The following is a 17,307-nucleotide window of genomic DNA, read 5'->3' as shown; positions in this document are numbered from 1 at the left end:
CACTGAGCACATCTAGAAGGAGTGCTGCCATCATCCAGGCCATACTCTCTCCTCACTGCTGCCATGAGGAAGGAGGTACTAGAGCTTTAGGTCCCACACTGCCAAGTTCAGGAAAAGTTTTACCCTTCAATCATCAGGATCCTGAACTAGTGCAAACAACCTCAGCTCTGAACTGATTCCACAACTTAAGGACTCACTTTCAAGAACTCTATAACTCATGTTGTCTGTGTTATTTATTTATTATTATTTTTTAGTGTTTGTACAGCTTGTCTTCTTTTGCATATTGGTTGTTTGTTGGTCTTTGTTTGCAGGTAGTTTTTCATTGATTATATTGTATCTCTGATTACTGTGATTGCCTGCAAGAAAATTAATCTCAAGCTAGTACATGGTGACATATACATACTTTGATAATAAACTTATTTTGAACTTTTCAAAGATGCTACCTGACCCACTGAGTACTTCTATTTTTTTTAAAAAATTTGGAAGAATGAATGCTGCCTTCCTGAAAGAGGATGATCAGCGTGTGCTCAATTGTGTCATTACCTCTCTGCAAGGGATGGCCTCAGGACTCCTGATAACCTATTAGCTCACTTTCACACTGTAATCAATAGCAATGATGGCGACAGTCAGATTTCCAATATGTTGCCAGATGGTCCAGAGCTTCTGTTTATTCTCTGTATCATTACATAGGCTGCAAGTGAGTGAGGTCCAAGTGAGCCTTCACGGAGCTGGCTACCACAAGGAAGGAAGCGGTTTAGATCTGTGCCAAGCTGATGTCACGCTGCTTCTTGCTCCCCAACTTCCTGACAGACTTCCTTATACACCAAGCATTTCATTCTTTTTCCTTGTCACTTTTACAATCATGATGAAATACAGCATGGAAATAAGCCCTTGGCCCAGTGTGTCCAAACCGAACATCAACGATTCACTCACACTCATCCTGTATTCATCCTAATCTTTCTTCCCACCTTGTCATCAAATTCCACCCCTACCGCCACCCTGATTCTACCACTGACCTACAAGGTAGGGACAATTTACACAGGTCAATTAACCTACCAATCCGCAGGTCTTTGGAATGTGGGAGGAAACCAGTGCAATTAGAGGAGACCCATACAGTCACAGGGAAATCATGCAAAATCCAAATAGATAGTATCTGAGGTCAGGTTGAACCCAGGTCTTTAGAACTGCAAGACATTACATTTACTAGTTGTGTTACTGCTACAGTCATACTTCACAAACCCTCAGGTTTGTGAAATCAGGTTTGGTTTTGACCTCCAATAAGATTCCACCTGGATTACTGTTTGTTCTTTCCCTGTCTGTAGGCCACTTGTGTGCCATGCCTCAGATCCTCCCTCTACATTATCCTCTTAAAAATGCAAAGCCAGTATTTAAGCTGGGGCCTCCAAATTCAATAGCGAGAGAAGCTGTACTTGCATCACTATTCCTGTGGTTCCTAAACTACCAACAGGGCATTTTTTGTATATCTGAAATGGAAAAAAAATACAAGTTAATGGTGCGGGGAAGAAATTTCAGAGGTGCATGCTGAGTCTATCTCCAGTGTACTTTGTGACTAGAGGAATACCAGACACATGGGGGGGGGGGGGGGGGGGGAGCATGGGGAAATTAGCTTCCCCATAAGGCATTGGTCAGCCCACATTTGGAGTATTATGAGAAGTTTTGGGTTCCATATCCTGGCACTGGAGAGGATCCAAAGGTTTCCAAGAATGATCCCAGAAATGAAAGCGTCATCATACAAGGAGCATTTGATGACTCTGGGCCTATACTCACTGGAGTTCAGAAGAATGAGGGGCATCTCACTGAAACCTACCGAATATTGAAAGACCTGGATAGAGTGGACATAAAGAGGATGTTTCTAATAGTGCGATAGTCTAGGACCAGAGGGCACAGCCTCAGAATACAGAATATCCCTTTAGATCAGAAAAGGGAAGACTTTTTTTTAAAACCAGAGGGTGGTGGATCTGTGGAATTCATTACCATAAATTGCTGTGGAGGCCAAGCCATTGGGTATATTTAAAGCACAGTCTGATAAATTTTTGATTAGTAAAAGCATCAAAAGGTTACAGGGAGAAGGCAGGAGAATAGGGTTGAGAGAGATAATAAATCAGACATGATTAAAAGTCAGAGCAGACCTGACAGGCAGAATGGCCTATTTCTGCTCCTATGTCTGTGATTTTACCATGTTCTCAGCCACTTCAGTGTCACAGCTTTGGCACAAGAATCCACTGATGTCTCCTTCAAAATATTTCAATGGTGTTGAAGGCCCATCCTCTCTAGCTACCACCTCTGTATACAAGTGTTATCCAACCTGGCTCCACAAGGTAGAAAGATGCCAGTCAGGTCGAAGCAATCTCTTTAGGTTATGCAGATTATCATAGTTAAATGACTGCCAATGAATGAAAACTCAGACATTGGCATGAGGTTTACAGAAGTGCTAATTGGAAAAGGTCTATCCATGCTCAGCTTGATAGAGAGATTTTTGTGCATGTAGGAAGTTGGGCAGTGATTGAAGTCACTGGTAGGACATGGCATTCATCACATTCCATTGCATGCAAGTGCTCAGGTCCAGACTCTTGGCATTGAGTTCTAGGACTACATAATACTTGTTTCTGATCATCGGGCTGGAGAGCCTTCAAATTTCAGGCTATCTCCTCTGCTGCCTTTGCCAAGGTATTTAGTACCACGTCCAAAAACGAAGCCAGCTTGATGTGTGGCATGCTTTACAATTTCACAAGTTAGCTTCTGTTAGAGTACATCTACCAGCACCTGCTTCAACAATAAATCTTACCTTTAGCTGGTACAGGTAAACTTAAACCGGTCCCCAATGAAGCATCCAACCAGAAAACAGCATGTCCTGCACAATCTGTATACTACAACTGTAATCAGCAGTTCTCTGCCAGTGATTGGAAGATTGAAGGCAAAATTTCCAAAATTTATTTTCATTAAATTCCAAAATTTACTTTGGCTCAGAAAAACAAAAGCACAAAAAACTTACTTCAGAGGAAATAAGTGGTAAATTAACACATCGTTTTAGAAAGAATCTGAAACAAATTAACTCAATTTAGAAGTTATCATTACTTTAACAATAGTTCCACACAGGCAGTATGATGCTGTGCAACTCAGGTTATTACACAAGACAAATATTTGCAAAAATAATTACTGTTACACATACATAATTGGTATTCCTCTAAACATGGGCTCACATTGTCAGGGGCAAACTTTCAAATGATTGCTCATTACCAAATAAATGTACAAATATGTGACCATTTTCCTGGTTTCTTTCATTAATGTAAAAACAATGCACTTAATTAAGCATTTATGAAACAGCATTCGTATTTTAGAGAAAATGGAAGAATTACCTGTGTCAGCTAGATTCTGATTCAGCAAAGGATGTCCAACTGGAAAAAAAAGTTAGAGACAGACAGTTGGTTAAAAATATTCATTTATTATTTTTGTGTTGAAATACTGATTAGTCCATGATTTTTCCTGTTTAAATTTGGTTTAATGTAGAAGACGTAATACCATAGCTGAAGTGAAGATTACAAACAAATTATAAACCAGATGGATCTGCATCAGACTTTTTTGATAATAAAAAATGTTCACATTAAAACTTTATTGCGAACTCAAGGATCAACAACACTTTCTGATATTCCATTAGAATAGGATGCAAGGGGGAAATGTACATTTAATTCCAAAGAACAATGAAAGTGAGAATCCAAAGAGATTAGTGTCTCTCCAGTAATAACTACAGCAAATTGCCCAATATATATTTCACATTCTTCATCAACATCACTGACAGGTTATTTGGACAATAATTTTGTGTCAAAAGAAATCAGAAAAATTGCTTATATTGTCCAGTCAAATCATCTTTATCTGACAGATTAACCATCAAAGCTAGTGCCTGTAACACACACAAATTATCAGTACAAAGAAACTTCACAGCTTATCTGATTTCGTTTATCTGCCAGAACCCTGCTGATGTCTCAAAATGCCAAATCAGGAAACGATACTCCAATTATTTTTCCCAATGATTATGTGTGCTAGCTTGTAGGGTAGAAGAAACAGGGGGAGGATGAAATTAGCTGTGGAGACCTGGCACTAAGATGTACCCAAAGGATTTAAACTCATTAAATTGAAGACTTTGACCTCCTTTTGCAATTAATTTCTGAATAGCATCAGCCCATGTCTTTGGGAATCCAAGCTAAGACATGACCAGCCATGTAATATTTCCCAAAAAAAAAATTAAGAGCTTTCAAATCTTCTTGCTGTAAAACAGAATGAACATTTGAACATCCAGGAGGAGCATGTTATTATTTTTGCCTCAATTATGACTTTAAAATCCTTGAATATGTACAGTTTCACTTCAATGGCTATTCTTAATAACCATTATTAATAACAATTTTAATGGTTATTTTGTAATGCCCTGGTTAAGATTTTTACTGCTAATGCTGTAGGGTACTTCATTTAGCAGCTTTCTGCAGAAGCAGTGTGTCCTGCTGATAACATGTTTAGGTTTCAGGAAAATAAGGGGCTATGATGTTTATCTTAGGAATGCTGTGTCAGCCAATCAGGATGGTGGATATTCAGAGAAGTTTCTAGAGAAAGCTGGGCGGGGAAAGATTTGTGATGGACACCAGTGGGGTTCATGGCCCGTTTGGTGGGAACTGCAGAGGACAAGAGGGAAGATGCCTGAGGATGCAGTGGGAAGGAGCGTCTCTGTTGCACAAGGTGCTTCGTGCAGATGAATGGCTCCAAGGAGGAAGGACCAATACTCCAGAGGGAGAACCTGTTTGTTCAATATGGATTTCGAGTGAAGTTCAGAATGCGTTGTGTGCTTTCATGCAGACCGTGGGTACAGCGCGCGAATAAAAAGAGCTTCAAGGTGAGCTCCAACGATGTGCACATTTGGACTGATTCAACTGTAATGAGCCCTTTTATCTCTTTTTCCTCTTCTCTGTTCCCTATTAACTGTTTGATAAAGCTGAAATTTGCAAATATTCTTCCTTTACAATTTTGTGTGTTGTACGATTTGTTATTTCTTGCCGACCGACAATTGTGTATGGGCAGTGTTCGCTCAAATTGAGGTTTCTTTAATTGGAACATCATGACGTTCCTGGTTCATTGAACCCTAAGTCATACCCAGCCTAGACGCCTGTTGATTATGAACAGTAACCTTCTCACTGCTGAGTCCCATGGCCATTACCAGGGACTGTAACGAGTTTCTATACAAGCCCAGTGAGGGGCTACATATTCTTATGCATACTTCCTTCATGTGCATAATTTACTTTATAACAATTAGGTAGCTTGGAAAACTGGGTGGTGCAATTTGGTGGTGTGGTATAGATGCGTCTCCACCAAAGGAGGTGTAAGGTGCTCCTTCCCTCTGCTAACCTGCAGGTCACTGTTGGGCAAGGTGTAGCACCTGCTTAGTGCCCCAATCAAAGTCACGTGAAACCATGAGAGCAGGTGGTGGATGGTCATATGAGCAGCTGGTGCATTTTACAAGTGCAAGTTATGGTACCACTGACACCAGATAGATGATCTCTGAAGAGTATTGATAATGGCTGGGGTCAACTGTCTTGTAAAGACACTGTCCAGAAGAAGGCAATGGCAAACCACTTCTGGAGATAATTTGCCAAGAGACCATGGTCATAAGACCATGATCATGCATAACATATGACAAAGTGCATGATGATGATGGTACAGCTGTATTTTGCAAAGTGTTTAAAAATTATCTACATAAAATGAGACCAGCATCACCAGCAACCTCTACCATTCTGGTCCCAATTCAAACTTGCGAGATAAATTCTGGCACAGTTGAAATAGACTTAATGGAAGTGTTCGAGGTACATCTTTGAATACAGAGAGTGATAAATGCTTGGAATGCATAGCCAGGGAGAGCAGTGGAAGCAGGATCACCAACAGCATTTAAGAGGTGTCCAGATGAGCACTTGAATCTTTGCATTGAGGGATGTGGCCCAAGTGCTGAATGTTGCGATCAATAAAAATTATGTCCTCAAACTATATAGATACAAGTCAATGCAGCACATCTGAAATTGAGAAGCAAGGGTGGGTACATTCTTGATTAATTTCACATGTTGTACACTTGGCATCTCATATAGAATTAGAAAAAAAAATTCCAACATTTCCAAATAGCCATTTAACCAACATGAAATAAATTACTAAATTATATTTCAGGAAAGCTTTATCACCTTGTTTATTTTTAGTTAGGTCAAGTTATTATTCACTCAATTTGCAGTGGGTAATCTAATCAGAAAGGAAAATGACCTAAATGTAATCTTAAGAGATTTGCTATGATTCTTAAGTATGTTACAGGGGAAAATTAAAATACTTTATACACAGGCCAAAGTGCTTGGAAGACCTCTTCTGTTATATTTTGAGTAGCAAAAAAGAAAACTAACACATACAGTCATGTTCAAGAGCAGAAGATACTGAACACTGTCAAAAACACTGGAATGACGCAAGCAATGGTTTTAAACATTGATCTTTGGATTCCCAAAACTTGTCAAGTTAACTCAAGAAAAATAGATGGCGCCAATGTCAAACTGGAAGGTAATAGTGGCTTAGAAATTCAAACACATAAGCATGTCATCTTAAGCACGATCGGACTAAAGTTCAGTCATACATTACAACTGCAGGGGTTCCCAACCTGGGGCCCACAGACCTCTCAGTTAATAGTAGAGCTCCATGGCATAAAAAAAGGTTGGGAAGCCCTGCACCTTTGGGTGTGCACGCATCGAAAACCCGTCTACCTACCATTACACAGTGCGCCTTATCCCGTCATCAAAGTGCTTCGTATGTAGCCAAAGAACACCAGGAACTCAACTGAATAGTCACACAAACTCTGGTGGAGATAGCAGGCTGTGGACAAGTGAGGAGTTCACAGAGATTTTCAGGAACATTTGACTATTTTCATATTAGAAGGCAGGAGCTTTATAGAAAGGTATTCATATCACAGATATCCAACAGAGAAAGGAAAACCAGTCACTTGATAGCCCTCCCATCCATTACTTGGCGATATAGCATACAATATTCAAGATATATCCCAGACACTCAAAGCTTCAACAACACTTCCTAAAGCCATGATCTGTATCACCTAGAAGTCCTTTGGGAACAGGCACCACTGCTTACACGCACTAGTTAATATCCTGAAATCCCTATCAAAAATCCTACTATTTTGTTATATACAGTCCTTTAACTTACTATAAAATGTTGATTGCCTCCCCATCATATTTTGATGCATCCTACCAAAATTCCCCACATCTTGTACCGTCCAGGATCAGACCTGAATCTTGGAATCCTCTCAGAAATATGACCAGTCAGAAATACAAATTCACCATTAGATTTTGTTCATAAAGAAATATAGCATGGGACCAACTGAGCCATATCAACCAACTACACTAATTATACATTAATGCTATCTTCTATTGCTGCCATGCCCCCCCCCCCATTACATTCTCAACAAACTATAGTATCCAGAAGGAACACAACTCTGGGGATCTCCCATCCATTGCCACCAACCTCAGTTCCCTCATGCTGCACCTCCCATTTCTATCTCCTACCCAAGATCCACAAACCTGCCTGTCTAGTTAGACCCATTGTTTCTGCTTGATCCTGCCCCAATGAATTTATATCTGCATATCTCAACTCAGTTTTATCCCCCCAATTCAGTCTCTTCCTACCTATCTCCGTGACATTTCACACACTCTTGGTTTTTTCAATGATTTCAAGTTCCCTGGCCCCGAGCATCTTACGTCCAGTCCCTATACACCTCCAACCCCCACCAGAAAGACCTCAAAGCTCTCTGTTTCTTTCTGGACACCAGACCCAACCAGTTCCCCTCCATCTGGCAGTACTTGTCCTCGCTCTCAATAATTTCCCCTTTGGCTCCTCCCACTTCCTTCAAACAAAAGGTGTAGCTATGGGCACTCACATGGGTCAAAGTTATGCCTCCCTTTTTGCCGACTATGTGGAGTGGTCCATGTTCCAAAACTATATTGGTGTCATGCTCCAACTTTTCCTACATTACATCAACAACTGCACTGATGCTCAAGGTGAGGCCTCACCGGTGCCTTACAATATCAAAGCTGATAAATGCTTTATTAGGATAGCTTTTGTATATCTGCACTGCCTCTGCGCTAAATAAAGCCACATCCCAGCACTTCAGCATCCCACCATGTGAAGCAGAGAATAGTAAATGGCTGTTGGTTTATGCAAATCTTATTCCACTAATAAAAGCAGAGTGGCCTTGGAACTGCTGAAGCAGAGTCAGGATTTGTTTATTGTAGACACGGTTACAGGAGGTTGGAACACAAACCAGCAACTAATTGACTATGCTGATCAGTGGGTAACTTTATACAGTCGATATCCAGCAGGTTGGTTAAACCTTCAGTTTTCTGCATTGATTGTTTTGCAATACGCAGGTTTCCAGGATACAAGCATGATTCCAGGAATGAAAGGGTTATCATATGAGGAATGTTTGATGGCTTTGGGTCTGTACTCGCTGAAATTTACAAGGATGAGGAGGGATCTCATTGACACCTTTCAAATGTTGAAAGGTCTAGACAAAGTAGATGTGGAAAGGATGTTTCCCATGGTGGGGGACCCTAGGACAAGAAGGCACAGCCTCTGGATAAAGGGATGTCCATTTAAAACAGAGATGCTGAGAAATTTCTTTACCCAGAGGATGGTGAATTTGTGAAATTTATTACCACAGGCAGCTGTGAAGGCCAGCCTGTTTGGTGTATTTAAGGCAGAGCTTGATAGCTTCTTGATTGGACATGGCATCAAAGGTTACAGGGAGAAGACTGGGGAGTGGGGCTGAGGAGGGGTAAAATGGATCAACCATGATTAAGTGGTGGAGCAGACTCAATGGGCTAAATGGACTAATTCTGCTCCAATGTGTTATGCTGCTTCCTGCACCCATATGGACCTCATCAACTTTGCCTCAAACTTCCACCCTGCCCTCACATTTTTGCCTGGTCCATTTCCAACATCTCCTCCACTCTCTCAATAACTTTGTCTATATCTGGAGACAGCTTATCCATTGATGTCTATTACAAACCCACTGACTCTCACAGCTTTTTGGACTATACCTCTTCCCATCCCGTTACTTGTAAAAATACCACCCCCTTCTCTCAATTCCTGTCTCTCAGGATGTGGCTTTTCATTCTAGAACAAAGGAAATGTCCTCCTTCAAAGAAAGGGATTTCCCTTCCTCCACCATCAACGCTGCCCTCAACCGTATCTCTTCCATTTCATGCACATCTGCCCTCACTCCATCTCCTACCACCCCTCCAGGGATAGGATTCCTCTTGCCTCATCTACCACCCCACCAGCCTCTGCATCCAGCGCATAATTCTCCAGAACTTCTGCCATCTGCAGCAGGATCTAACCACCAGGCACATCATTCCCCCCCCCCCCCCAATAAAACCTTCTGCTTTTTGCAGGGATCGCTCCCTATGCAACTCCCTTGTCCGTTCAGCCCTCTTCACCAATTTCCCTCCTGGTACTAATCCTTGCAAGCAAAACAAGTGCTATAACTGCCCCTTCACCTCCTCTGTCACTACCATTCAGGGCATCAAACACTCCTTCCAAGTGAGGCAACACTTCCATGAATCCATTGGGGTCATCTACTGTATTTGGTGCTGCCTCTTATGCATCGGCGCCACCCGATGTAAATTGGGAGACCACTTCAGCAAGCACCTATGTTCCGTCCACCAAAAAAAGCAGGATCTCCCAGTGGCCACGCATTTTAATTCTGCATTCCATTCCAACATGCCAGTCCATGGCCTCCTCTACCGTCACGATGAGGCTACGCTCAGGTTGGAGGAGCGACACCTCCCATTCCAACATGCCAGTCCATGGCCTCCTCTACCATCACGATGAGGCTACACTCAGGTTGGAGGAGCGACGCCTCCCATTCCGTCATGTCAGTCCATGGCCTCCTCTACCGTCACGATGAGGCTACACTCAGGTTGGAGGAGCGACACCTCCCATTCCAACATGCCAGTCCATGGCCTCCTCTACCGTCACGATGAGGCTACACTCAGGTTGGAGGAGCGACACCTCCCATTCCAACATGCCAGTCCATGGCCTCCTCTACCATCACGATGAGGCTACACTCAGGTTGGAGGAGCAACACCTTGTGTTCCGTCTGGGAAGCCTCCAACCTGATGGCATGAACATCCATTTCTGGAACTTCCAGTAATGGTCCCACCCCCACCACCCTTCACCATTCCCTTTGCCCACCTTCTCCCTTTTGTGCTCCTTACCCTTTCCCTTCCTTGGCCTTCTGTCCTCTCCTATCAAGATTCCCCTTCTCCAGCCCTGTATCTCTTTCACCAAACAACCTCCCAGCTCTTTATTTTACCTCTCCCCTTCCTGGTTTCACATACCACCTTGCGTTTCTTCCTCCCCTTCCCCCCACCTTCTAACTCTGACTCCTCATCTTTTTTTCTCCAGTACTGCTGAAGGGCCTCAGCCCAAAACATCAACTATACTCTTTTCCATAGAAACTGCCTGGCCTGCTGAGTTGCTCCAGCATTTTCTCTGTGTTGCTAAAGAATCTATCTTCCTCAGGAAGTAGAGGATGAAATGCTACTGCAGTCATAAAAGGGTCTTAATTTATTAGCAAGTGATCAATGCAAGTGTCTACTCTTTTGATAATCTGCATAAGTGACTTGTGGAAAGCAGAAAGTGGGGGGGGTGGGGGGAGAAAGGGAAATATGTGCTTGGTAGTGTTACGAACGTGCCACAACTCTGAGGAGCCGAAGGGTACAAAGTAGCCCCCTCCTTTTTGAGAATCGCAAGATCGCTATTAATTCAGGTCAGGAGACCCAGGAAATGAGAGACGTTTGGAATGTGTCCTGGCCTCCGCGATACAAAGCCACGGATAACGGCCATTGTCTCTTGGAGACGGAATTGTGTATTGAGTACTGCACTATTCATTGAAGCCCTCAGGGAATGATCAGAGTGGGCTGGTTGAGGGATTGCATCATCCCAACCTGATTGACATCTGAGACCCCGTGAGTAAGGATAAAAGAGGGTCTGGGGAACAACCCCTTTAGACGCACCAGGAGAAACGCTAGAAATCCCGTGACAGCGTTTAATAGCGACAGCTGGTGGGGTCCACGTGCATCCTTTCCCGTTGCCTGGGATTGGCGGGACTGACCACGGAAGAACGGCTTAGCTAAAAGGAAAAGGACACCAATGACATTTCGAAGGATCAACATCATAAAAAAGGAAACTCTGGCAAGTTCCAAAATCTCTCTCTCTTGACTCCAACAAAAGGCTGCAGCCTGAATGAACTAAAGTGACTTTTATATTTCCATCGGACAATACATTATCCCCTAGACAACGACAGAGCTATTTCTTATTGATTATTATTATACCCGCGCTTTTAGATTTAGTGTTGACGACGTATATTATCTGTATGTTTGCATTGATATTATTTTTGTGTATTTTTATCAATAAATACTGTTAAAAATAGTACCATCAGACTTCAACGGACCTCTCTAACTTTGCTGGTACGTGACCCAGTTACGGGGTACGTAACAGTAGTGGGATCCCGTTGGAGGTGGCAGAAGTTACAGAGAATTATATGTTGGACCTGGAGGCTGGTGGGGTGGTAGGTGAGGACAAGGGGAACCCTATCCCGAGTGGGGTGGCGGGTGGATGGGGTGAGAGCAGATGTGCATGAAATGGGAGAGATGCGTTTGAGAGCAGAGTTGATGGTGGAGGAAGGGAAGCCCTTTTGTTTAAAAAAAGACATCTCCTTTGTCCTGGAATGAAAAGCCTCATCCTAAGAGCAGATGTGGCGGAGACAGAGGAATTGCAAAAAGGGGATGGCATTTTTGCAAGAGAAAGGGTGGGAAGAGGAATAGTCCAGGTAGCTGTGAGAGTCAGTAGGCTTATAGTTGATATCAGTAGATAAGCCGTCTCCAGAGATGGATACAGTAAGATCAAGAAAGGGGAGGGAGGTGTCAGAAATGGACCAGGTAAATTTGAGGGCAGCGTGAAAGTTGGAGGCAAAGTTAATGAAGTCAACAAGCTCAGCATGCTTGCAGAAGACAACGCCAATGCAGTTGTCGATGTAGCAAAGGAAAAGAGGGGGACGGATACCCGTATAGGCTTGGAACATGGACTGTTCCACAAAGCCAACAAAAAGGCAGGCATAACTGGGACCCATACGGGTGCCCATGGCTACACCTTTGGTTTGGAGGAAGTGGGAGGAGTCAAAGGAGAAATTATTGAGAGTAAAGACTAATTCCGCTAGACAGAGGAGAGTGGTAGTAGAAGGGAATCCAAAAAGAAGCGGAGAGCCTTGAGACCTTCCTGGTGGGGACGGGGGTATATAGGGACTGGACATCCATGGTGAAAAAAAGGTGGTGGGGGCCAGGGAACCTAAAATCATTGAAAAAATTCAAAGCATGAGAAGTGTCACGAACATAGGTGGGAAAAGATTGAACAAGGGGGAATAAAACAAGGGGGAAGTGTCAAGTTATCACTGCTGTACTGTTTTATGACCCAAAAGGACCCTTATGAGTTTTGCAAAGCTATAAAGGCGCATAAAGTGGATGAATTTCATTATCGCCTCAAAGTAGGTCCCCGTTACCATCAGCACAAGATAAATACTGCAGACTGTAACATTATTTGAATAGATCAACATGATAATGCACCATTTTGGATCATTATTATATACAAAACTGATGCTGCATCATGTCATTTTGTTGAGCTGCATTTCTAAAACACTGAATGATCATCTGCATTAGGAAATGAATAGAATAGCATTTACCGTAGTTAATTATATTCAGATCCTCCCAAAGTACTTCCTCTAAAAAATCTTAGATACAAACAATTAGTACTACTTTGTGTGCATTGTGATCAAATATTCATGTTATGGATGCTTTCACTGAAGTAACATTTCCCCAAGTCAAAGCCATGTATTAGTACAAAAATAGAAGTCTACAGTATATCCTGTTGAAAAGAAAATCAATTTGACTACACATGCATCTGATCAGTGTCATTTAAGACATTTATGCAGCAGTTACTGATGTTGCCTCACTATTGGACAGATCCTGCGCTGTCTCTTATGTAGTTTTCTAATTCTCTCAAAGATCCCATGGGTTTCCACTGGGTCCTTTGATTTTCTGATGCATTCTTGAAGACAATCTAATAGGTTAATTAGCTAGTGTAAATTGCCCCGTTGTTAAGGTACATGACAAAAGATTTAAATGGAGCAAATGGGCAAACAGAAAATAAATTGCAGGAAGACGGGCAAGAAGGGAGAGGGGGAAATGAACCAGTATTAAAGGGCCAAATATTGACTAATATCACTTCAGGAGAGGATACAAAAACATTTCAAACTTCAGTGTAGTGGCAATTATGGACAATCAGTGCATGTATTTCCAGTGTTGTCTCACATCCTGCGAATAAGTTTTTTTTAAATTGGAAAAATAACAACAGTGTTCATCAGCTTTTACTTGGAACACACAACTGCATCAAAGAGGTACAGGCCCTTTTGTCCATGATAAATCTTGATATAGAGAAATGTAGTTGCACATGTAGAGAATTACAAAGCAAGCCCAAGTCCATACTCAAAGCATCACCCAATCCTGTTTGCCCGCCATATCCACGTGACTTCAGCCAATTTAGAAGCTGGAGCCTAGGAGTCTCAACAATGAGCAACTTTGACACAATTGTCTGTTCCACTAAAAAAATAGTAGCAATAGTTAGGGCAGGAGTGGTGTAATGAGTGCTATGCTTTAAAAGTTATATTTCCTGTAAAAACTTTCAAGGTGGGGGTAGGGGAAGGACCACATTGTAGGGTTCTTTTCTTACTGAAGAGGGAAGGGCCGGTTAATTATTATTCTATCAGTATATCACCCCAGAGTGCCATATCAGAGGCAGCAGTGCTATTGATGTCTATGAAAGCAATAGAATATTACAGAAAGCATTGACTATGAATGTAAAGAATGAAAAAGCACTGAGTGGTTTATTCTTGTAAACATTTTCTTTATTATGAATAAAGTTTATTTTGGGGGTTTTTTGAAAAGGGAAAGCATCAGCATTGAAAAACTAATGCACCTAAAATTACCATTTGAAGTTTCATCACTCAACAAGTTCTGCTGAAAGTACGGTTGTTTTCCTTTTACAGCAGGTCCATCCAACTACTATAAATATTCACAGTTACTATCCTTTTACTTCAACTGCTCTATTTTCTTTCACTATTTTAAATAATGGATGACATCAGGGATTAATTTTACCAGATAACTACTCTGCACCAGCAAATCACAAACCCATATACAATCACTGGAAGGGTATTTTGTAAAATTTAATAAAATTGAACATATGCAACCAATCTTTAAACTCTTGAGAAGTTCCAGGTTCTAGACAGCTTCCATTGTTTTCAATTATATATGGTTAATATAATGATCAACTATAGTTATTAAAATATGAACATGTCTAAATGTAAAGGGCATATAGAAAATACACTATGCTCTCCACATCTAAAAGTGTTTCAAGAAATTCTAACATAATAGCATTATTTCACCTCCTATAATATGGTTTTTCCTCAGTAATAAATGTGGCCAATGTTCCTTAGGGCATCTTGTTTCTCATTCAAGCAGTTCACCCGGAGGTTAAAAATTTATCTATGCAAGTTTGCACAGTATGAAATACACTCTATTTTGCTCCAACTCTATATCCACAGCCATGTCATTCCCCCAAATGAATATTGTAGTACTCAAGAGACATTATAGACAGAATACATTTGCAATGCAATTAAAAACACAGAAAACATGCAACATATGCCAGAAGGAAACAGAGGTCACAGCCATAAGGAAATCTCTAGATACAGGAAACAGTAAATCACAAAAGCTTCCTCTCAATAAAAAAAAACTTACGCTCTAGGTCTCTTTTCTGGAACGAATATTTCAAAATAAGACATTAATTTTAGAAGAAAAAGATTAGTGAAGGTTTAGCGATGGGTGATCATCGCCAAAATGATTGCTTTCTTGTGTGTCTACATGTATTAGACATTACATTGATTTGAAGCCTTGATGTTATGGTAACTAGATCAGTTCCGCAAACAGCTCTAAGAGCAGTTAACTTAAACCAAATGGATCTATAACATTAAAATTGATTTGCCTTAAAATCATAGCTTTTAGATGAACCCCAGTTACACAACAAACAGGAAAAAAAAATTGATGAATGAATTCAATTCGTACTCCTCCGCATTGAATAGGGATTTATTTCTGCAGTATTAATATTTATACATACTTTTTATTTCAAACCAGAAGTGCTTGTAACCCTAGTTCAACCAACATCCTATTGTGGAAATGAATAAATCCTTCCAAAGGATAGGGAACCTTCTGTTGAGGTAAAAGTTAAACATTCTAAAAATAAACAGACATCTTGAAAAGTGCTTTATAAAATTATTAATGTGGCTCATTTAAAGCAAGAATTTAGTTCCACCAAAATTCAGTATTAATCATAAGCGTAACAGTGAGGAGAGAAAAAACAATAGGCTGGAGCTCATTGGAAATGCTGGCAGTATTAATCCCCAACAAGCTTAGAACTCTGTAAAAAGGTAGAAGTCCTGAATTTTCTAGCAGAGATTCCCTGCTGATTTTGGGCTGTGCTCCACCATTGGACGCCCATAGAATCCCATGATAAACTTTTTGGTTACCCAGCACTGACACCAGGAAATCAATGCCCATGCAATACCTGGTGCAGGATGTATTATTAACCCATTGAAGGAAATTTTACAATTAATTGTCAATGACTTAACTGTGTGTCATTTTATAAAAAAGTATTTTTTTCAAAAATGATAATAAATATAAAATAGCCGATTTTTAAAATCAGAATGCAAGAAATAGGAACAGGTGTAGATCATTCAGGTCTGCCTTACCATTCCATAAGATCCAAGGTTCCTGGAGTTCACATTCCTGCCCTTTCCCTAAACCTTAGCATCTCCTGAATTAGAAATCGATCTTTCTATTGCAAATACATTCATGTATTCAGCCTCTATAGTTTTCAGGGACAAGAATCTCTAATACTTCCAAAACTAAGAGTACAAGTTCTTCTTCTTAATTTTAAATGGGTACCCCTTTATTCTGAAAATATGGCCTCTGGTCATTGACTATCTCACGAAGAGAAACATCGTCCTGATACCATTAACTCCCCCTAGAATGCCATATCTCAACAAATATGTTTCCCATGGTGGGGGAGTTTAAGACAAGAGGGCACAGCTTCAGGATAGAAGGGCATCCATTTAAAACAGAGATGCACAGAAATTTCTTTAGCCAGAGGGTGAATTTGTGGACTTTGTTGCCACATGCAGCTGTGGAGGCAAGGTTGTTGGGTGTATTTAAGGCAGAGATTGACAGGTTCATGATTGGCCATGGCATCAAAGGTTACAGGGAAAAGGCTGGGAAATGGAGTTGAAGAGGGAAAAAAAAGGATCAGCCATGATTGAATGGCAGACTCCATAAGACCATAAGATGGGCCAAATGGCCTAATTCTGCTCCTATGTCTAAAGGAAGGAGGGGGTACCAGGGGAAGTGAGAGGCAGGTGAGAAGAGGCGGTGGGGGGGTTGCGAAGTTTGGAATTGAAGAGTGAACGGGGAAGGGGAAAAATTACTGGAAGTTGAAGAAATCGACATTACTCTAAGTTGAGGAATTTGATGCCCCCTTCCTTCCCATGGTCCATTCACCTCTCCTGTCAGACTCCTCCTTCTCCCACCTTTTAACTTTTCCGCTCATCACCTCCCAGCTTCTTTAGATCAGTGGTTTCCTGATCTTTTTCATTCCATGGAGCCTTACCATTAACAGAGAGATACATGGACTGCAAATTGGGAACCCTATTCTAGGTGCTGCCTAACCTGCTGAGCTCCACCAGCATTCTGTATGTTGCTTTGAATTTCCAGCATCTGCAGTTTCTTGCATTTAACATTTAAACACAAGATTTCAACATTTGAGAAGTACAGATAGGTACATGGGTGGTAGGGGTATAGAGAGCTATGGTCCCGGTCGACAGGTCGATGGGAATAGGCATCTTAAATAGTTCAGCATTAACTAGATCAGATAAAGGGCCTTTTTCTGTGCTGTCCTTTTCTGTGACTCCATCATCTGCACTTAGATATAAATTACCCACTTGGTTTCCTCTTCCTAATCTGTATCATCAAATTAAAAGTGAGTGTTCGGCAGGATTCTTATTTTAACAATTCGCTATTGAACACAATTGCTTTTGTGATTAAACGCCAC

At 41.3% G+C, this 17,307-nt stretch overlaps 1 protein-coding gene across 5 annotated transcripts in view; it reads right to left on the bottom strand.

Moving 5' to 3' along the window:
* Positions 1 to 17,307, bottom strand: part of rtn1a (reticulon 1a) — a 190,734-nt gene that overhangs the window by 147,918 nt on the left and 25,509 nt on the right. For 3 of the 5 annotated variants that reach the window (XM_073039559.1, XM_073039561.1, XM_073039562.1), the window contains exon 2: positions 3,378 to 3,416. The exons of the other annotated variants lie outside the window; for them this stretch is intronic. In XM_073039559.1, the coding sequence (XP_072895660.1) occupies positions 3,378 to 3,416 (39 nt within the window). The remainder of the gene's footprint in view (positions 1 to 3,377; positions 3,417 to 17,307) is intronic. 5 annotated transcript variants of the gene reach the window in all.

The sequence above is a fragment of the Hemitrygon akajei genome, chromosome 3, assembly GCF_048418815.1.
Source record: "Hemitrygon akajei chromosome 3, sHemAka1.3, whole genome shotgun sequence".
Classification (NCBI taxonomy): Eukaryota; Metazoa; Chordata; class Chondrichthyes; order Myliobatiformes; family Dasyatidae; genus Hemitrygon; species Hemitrygon akajei.
Note: the sequence above shows the minus strand (reverse complement) of the source record. Positions and strands in the feature narration are given on the sequence as shown.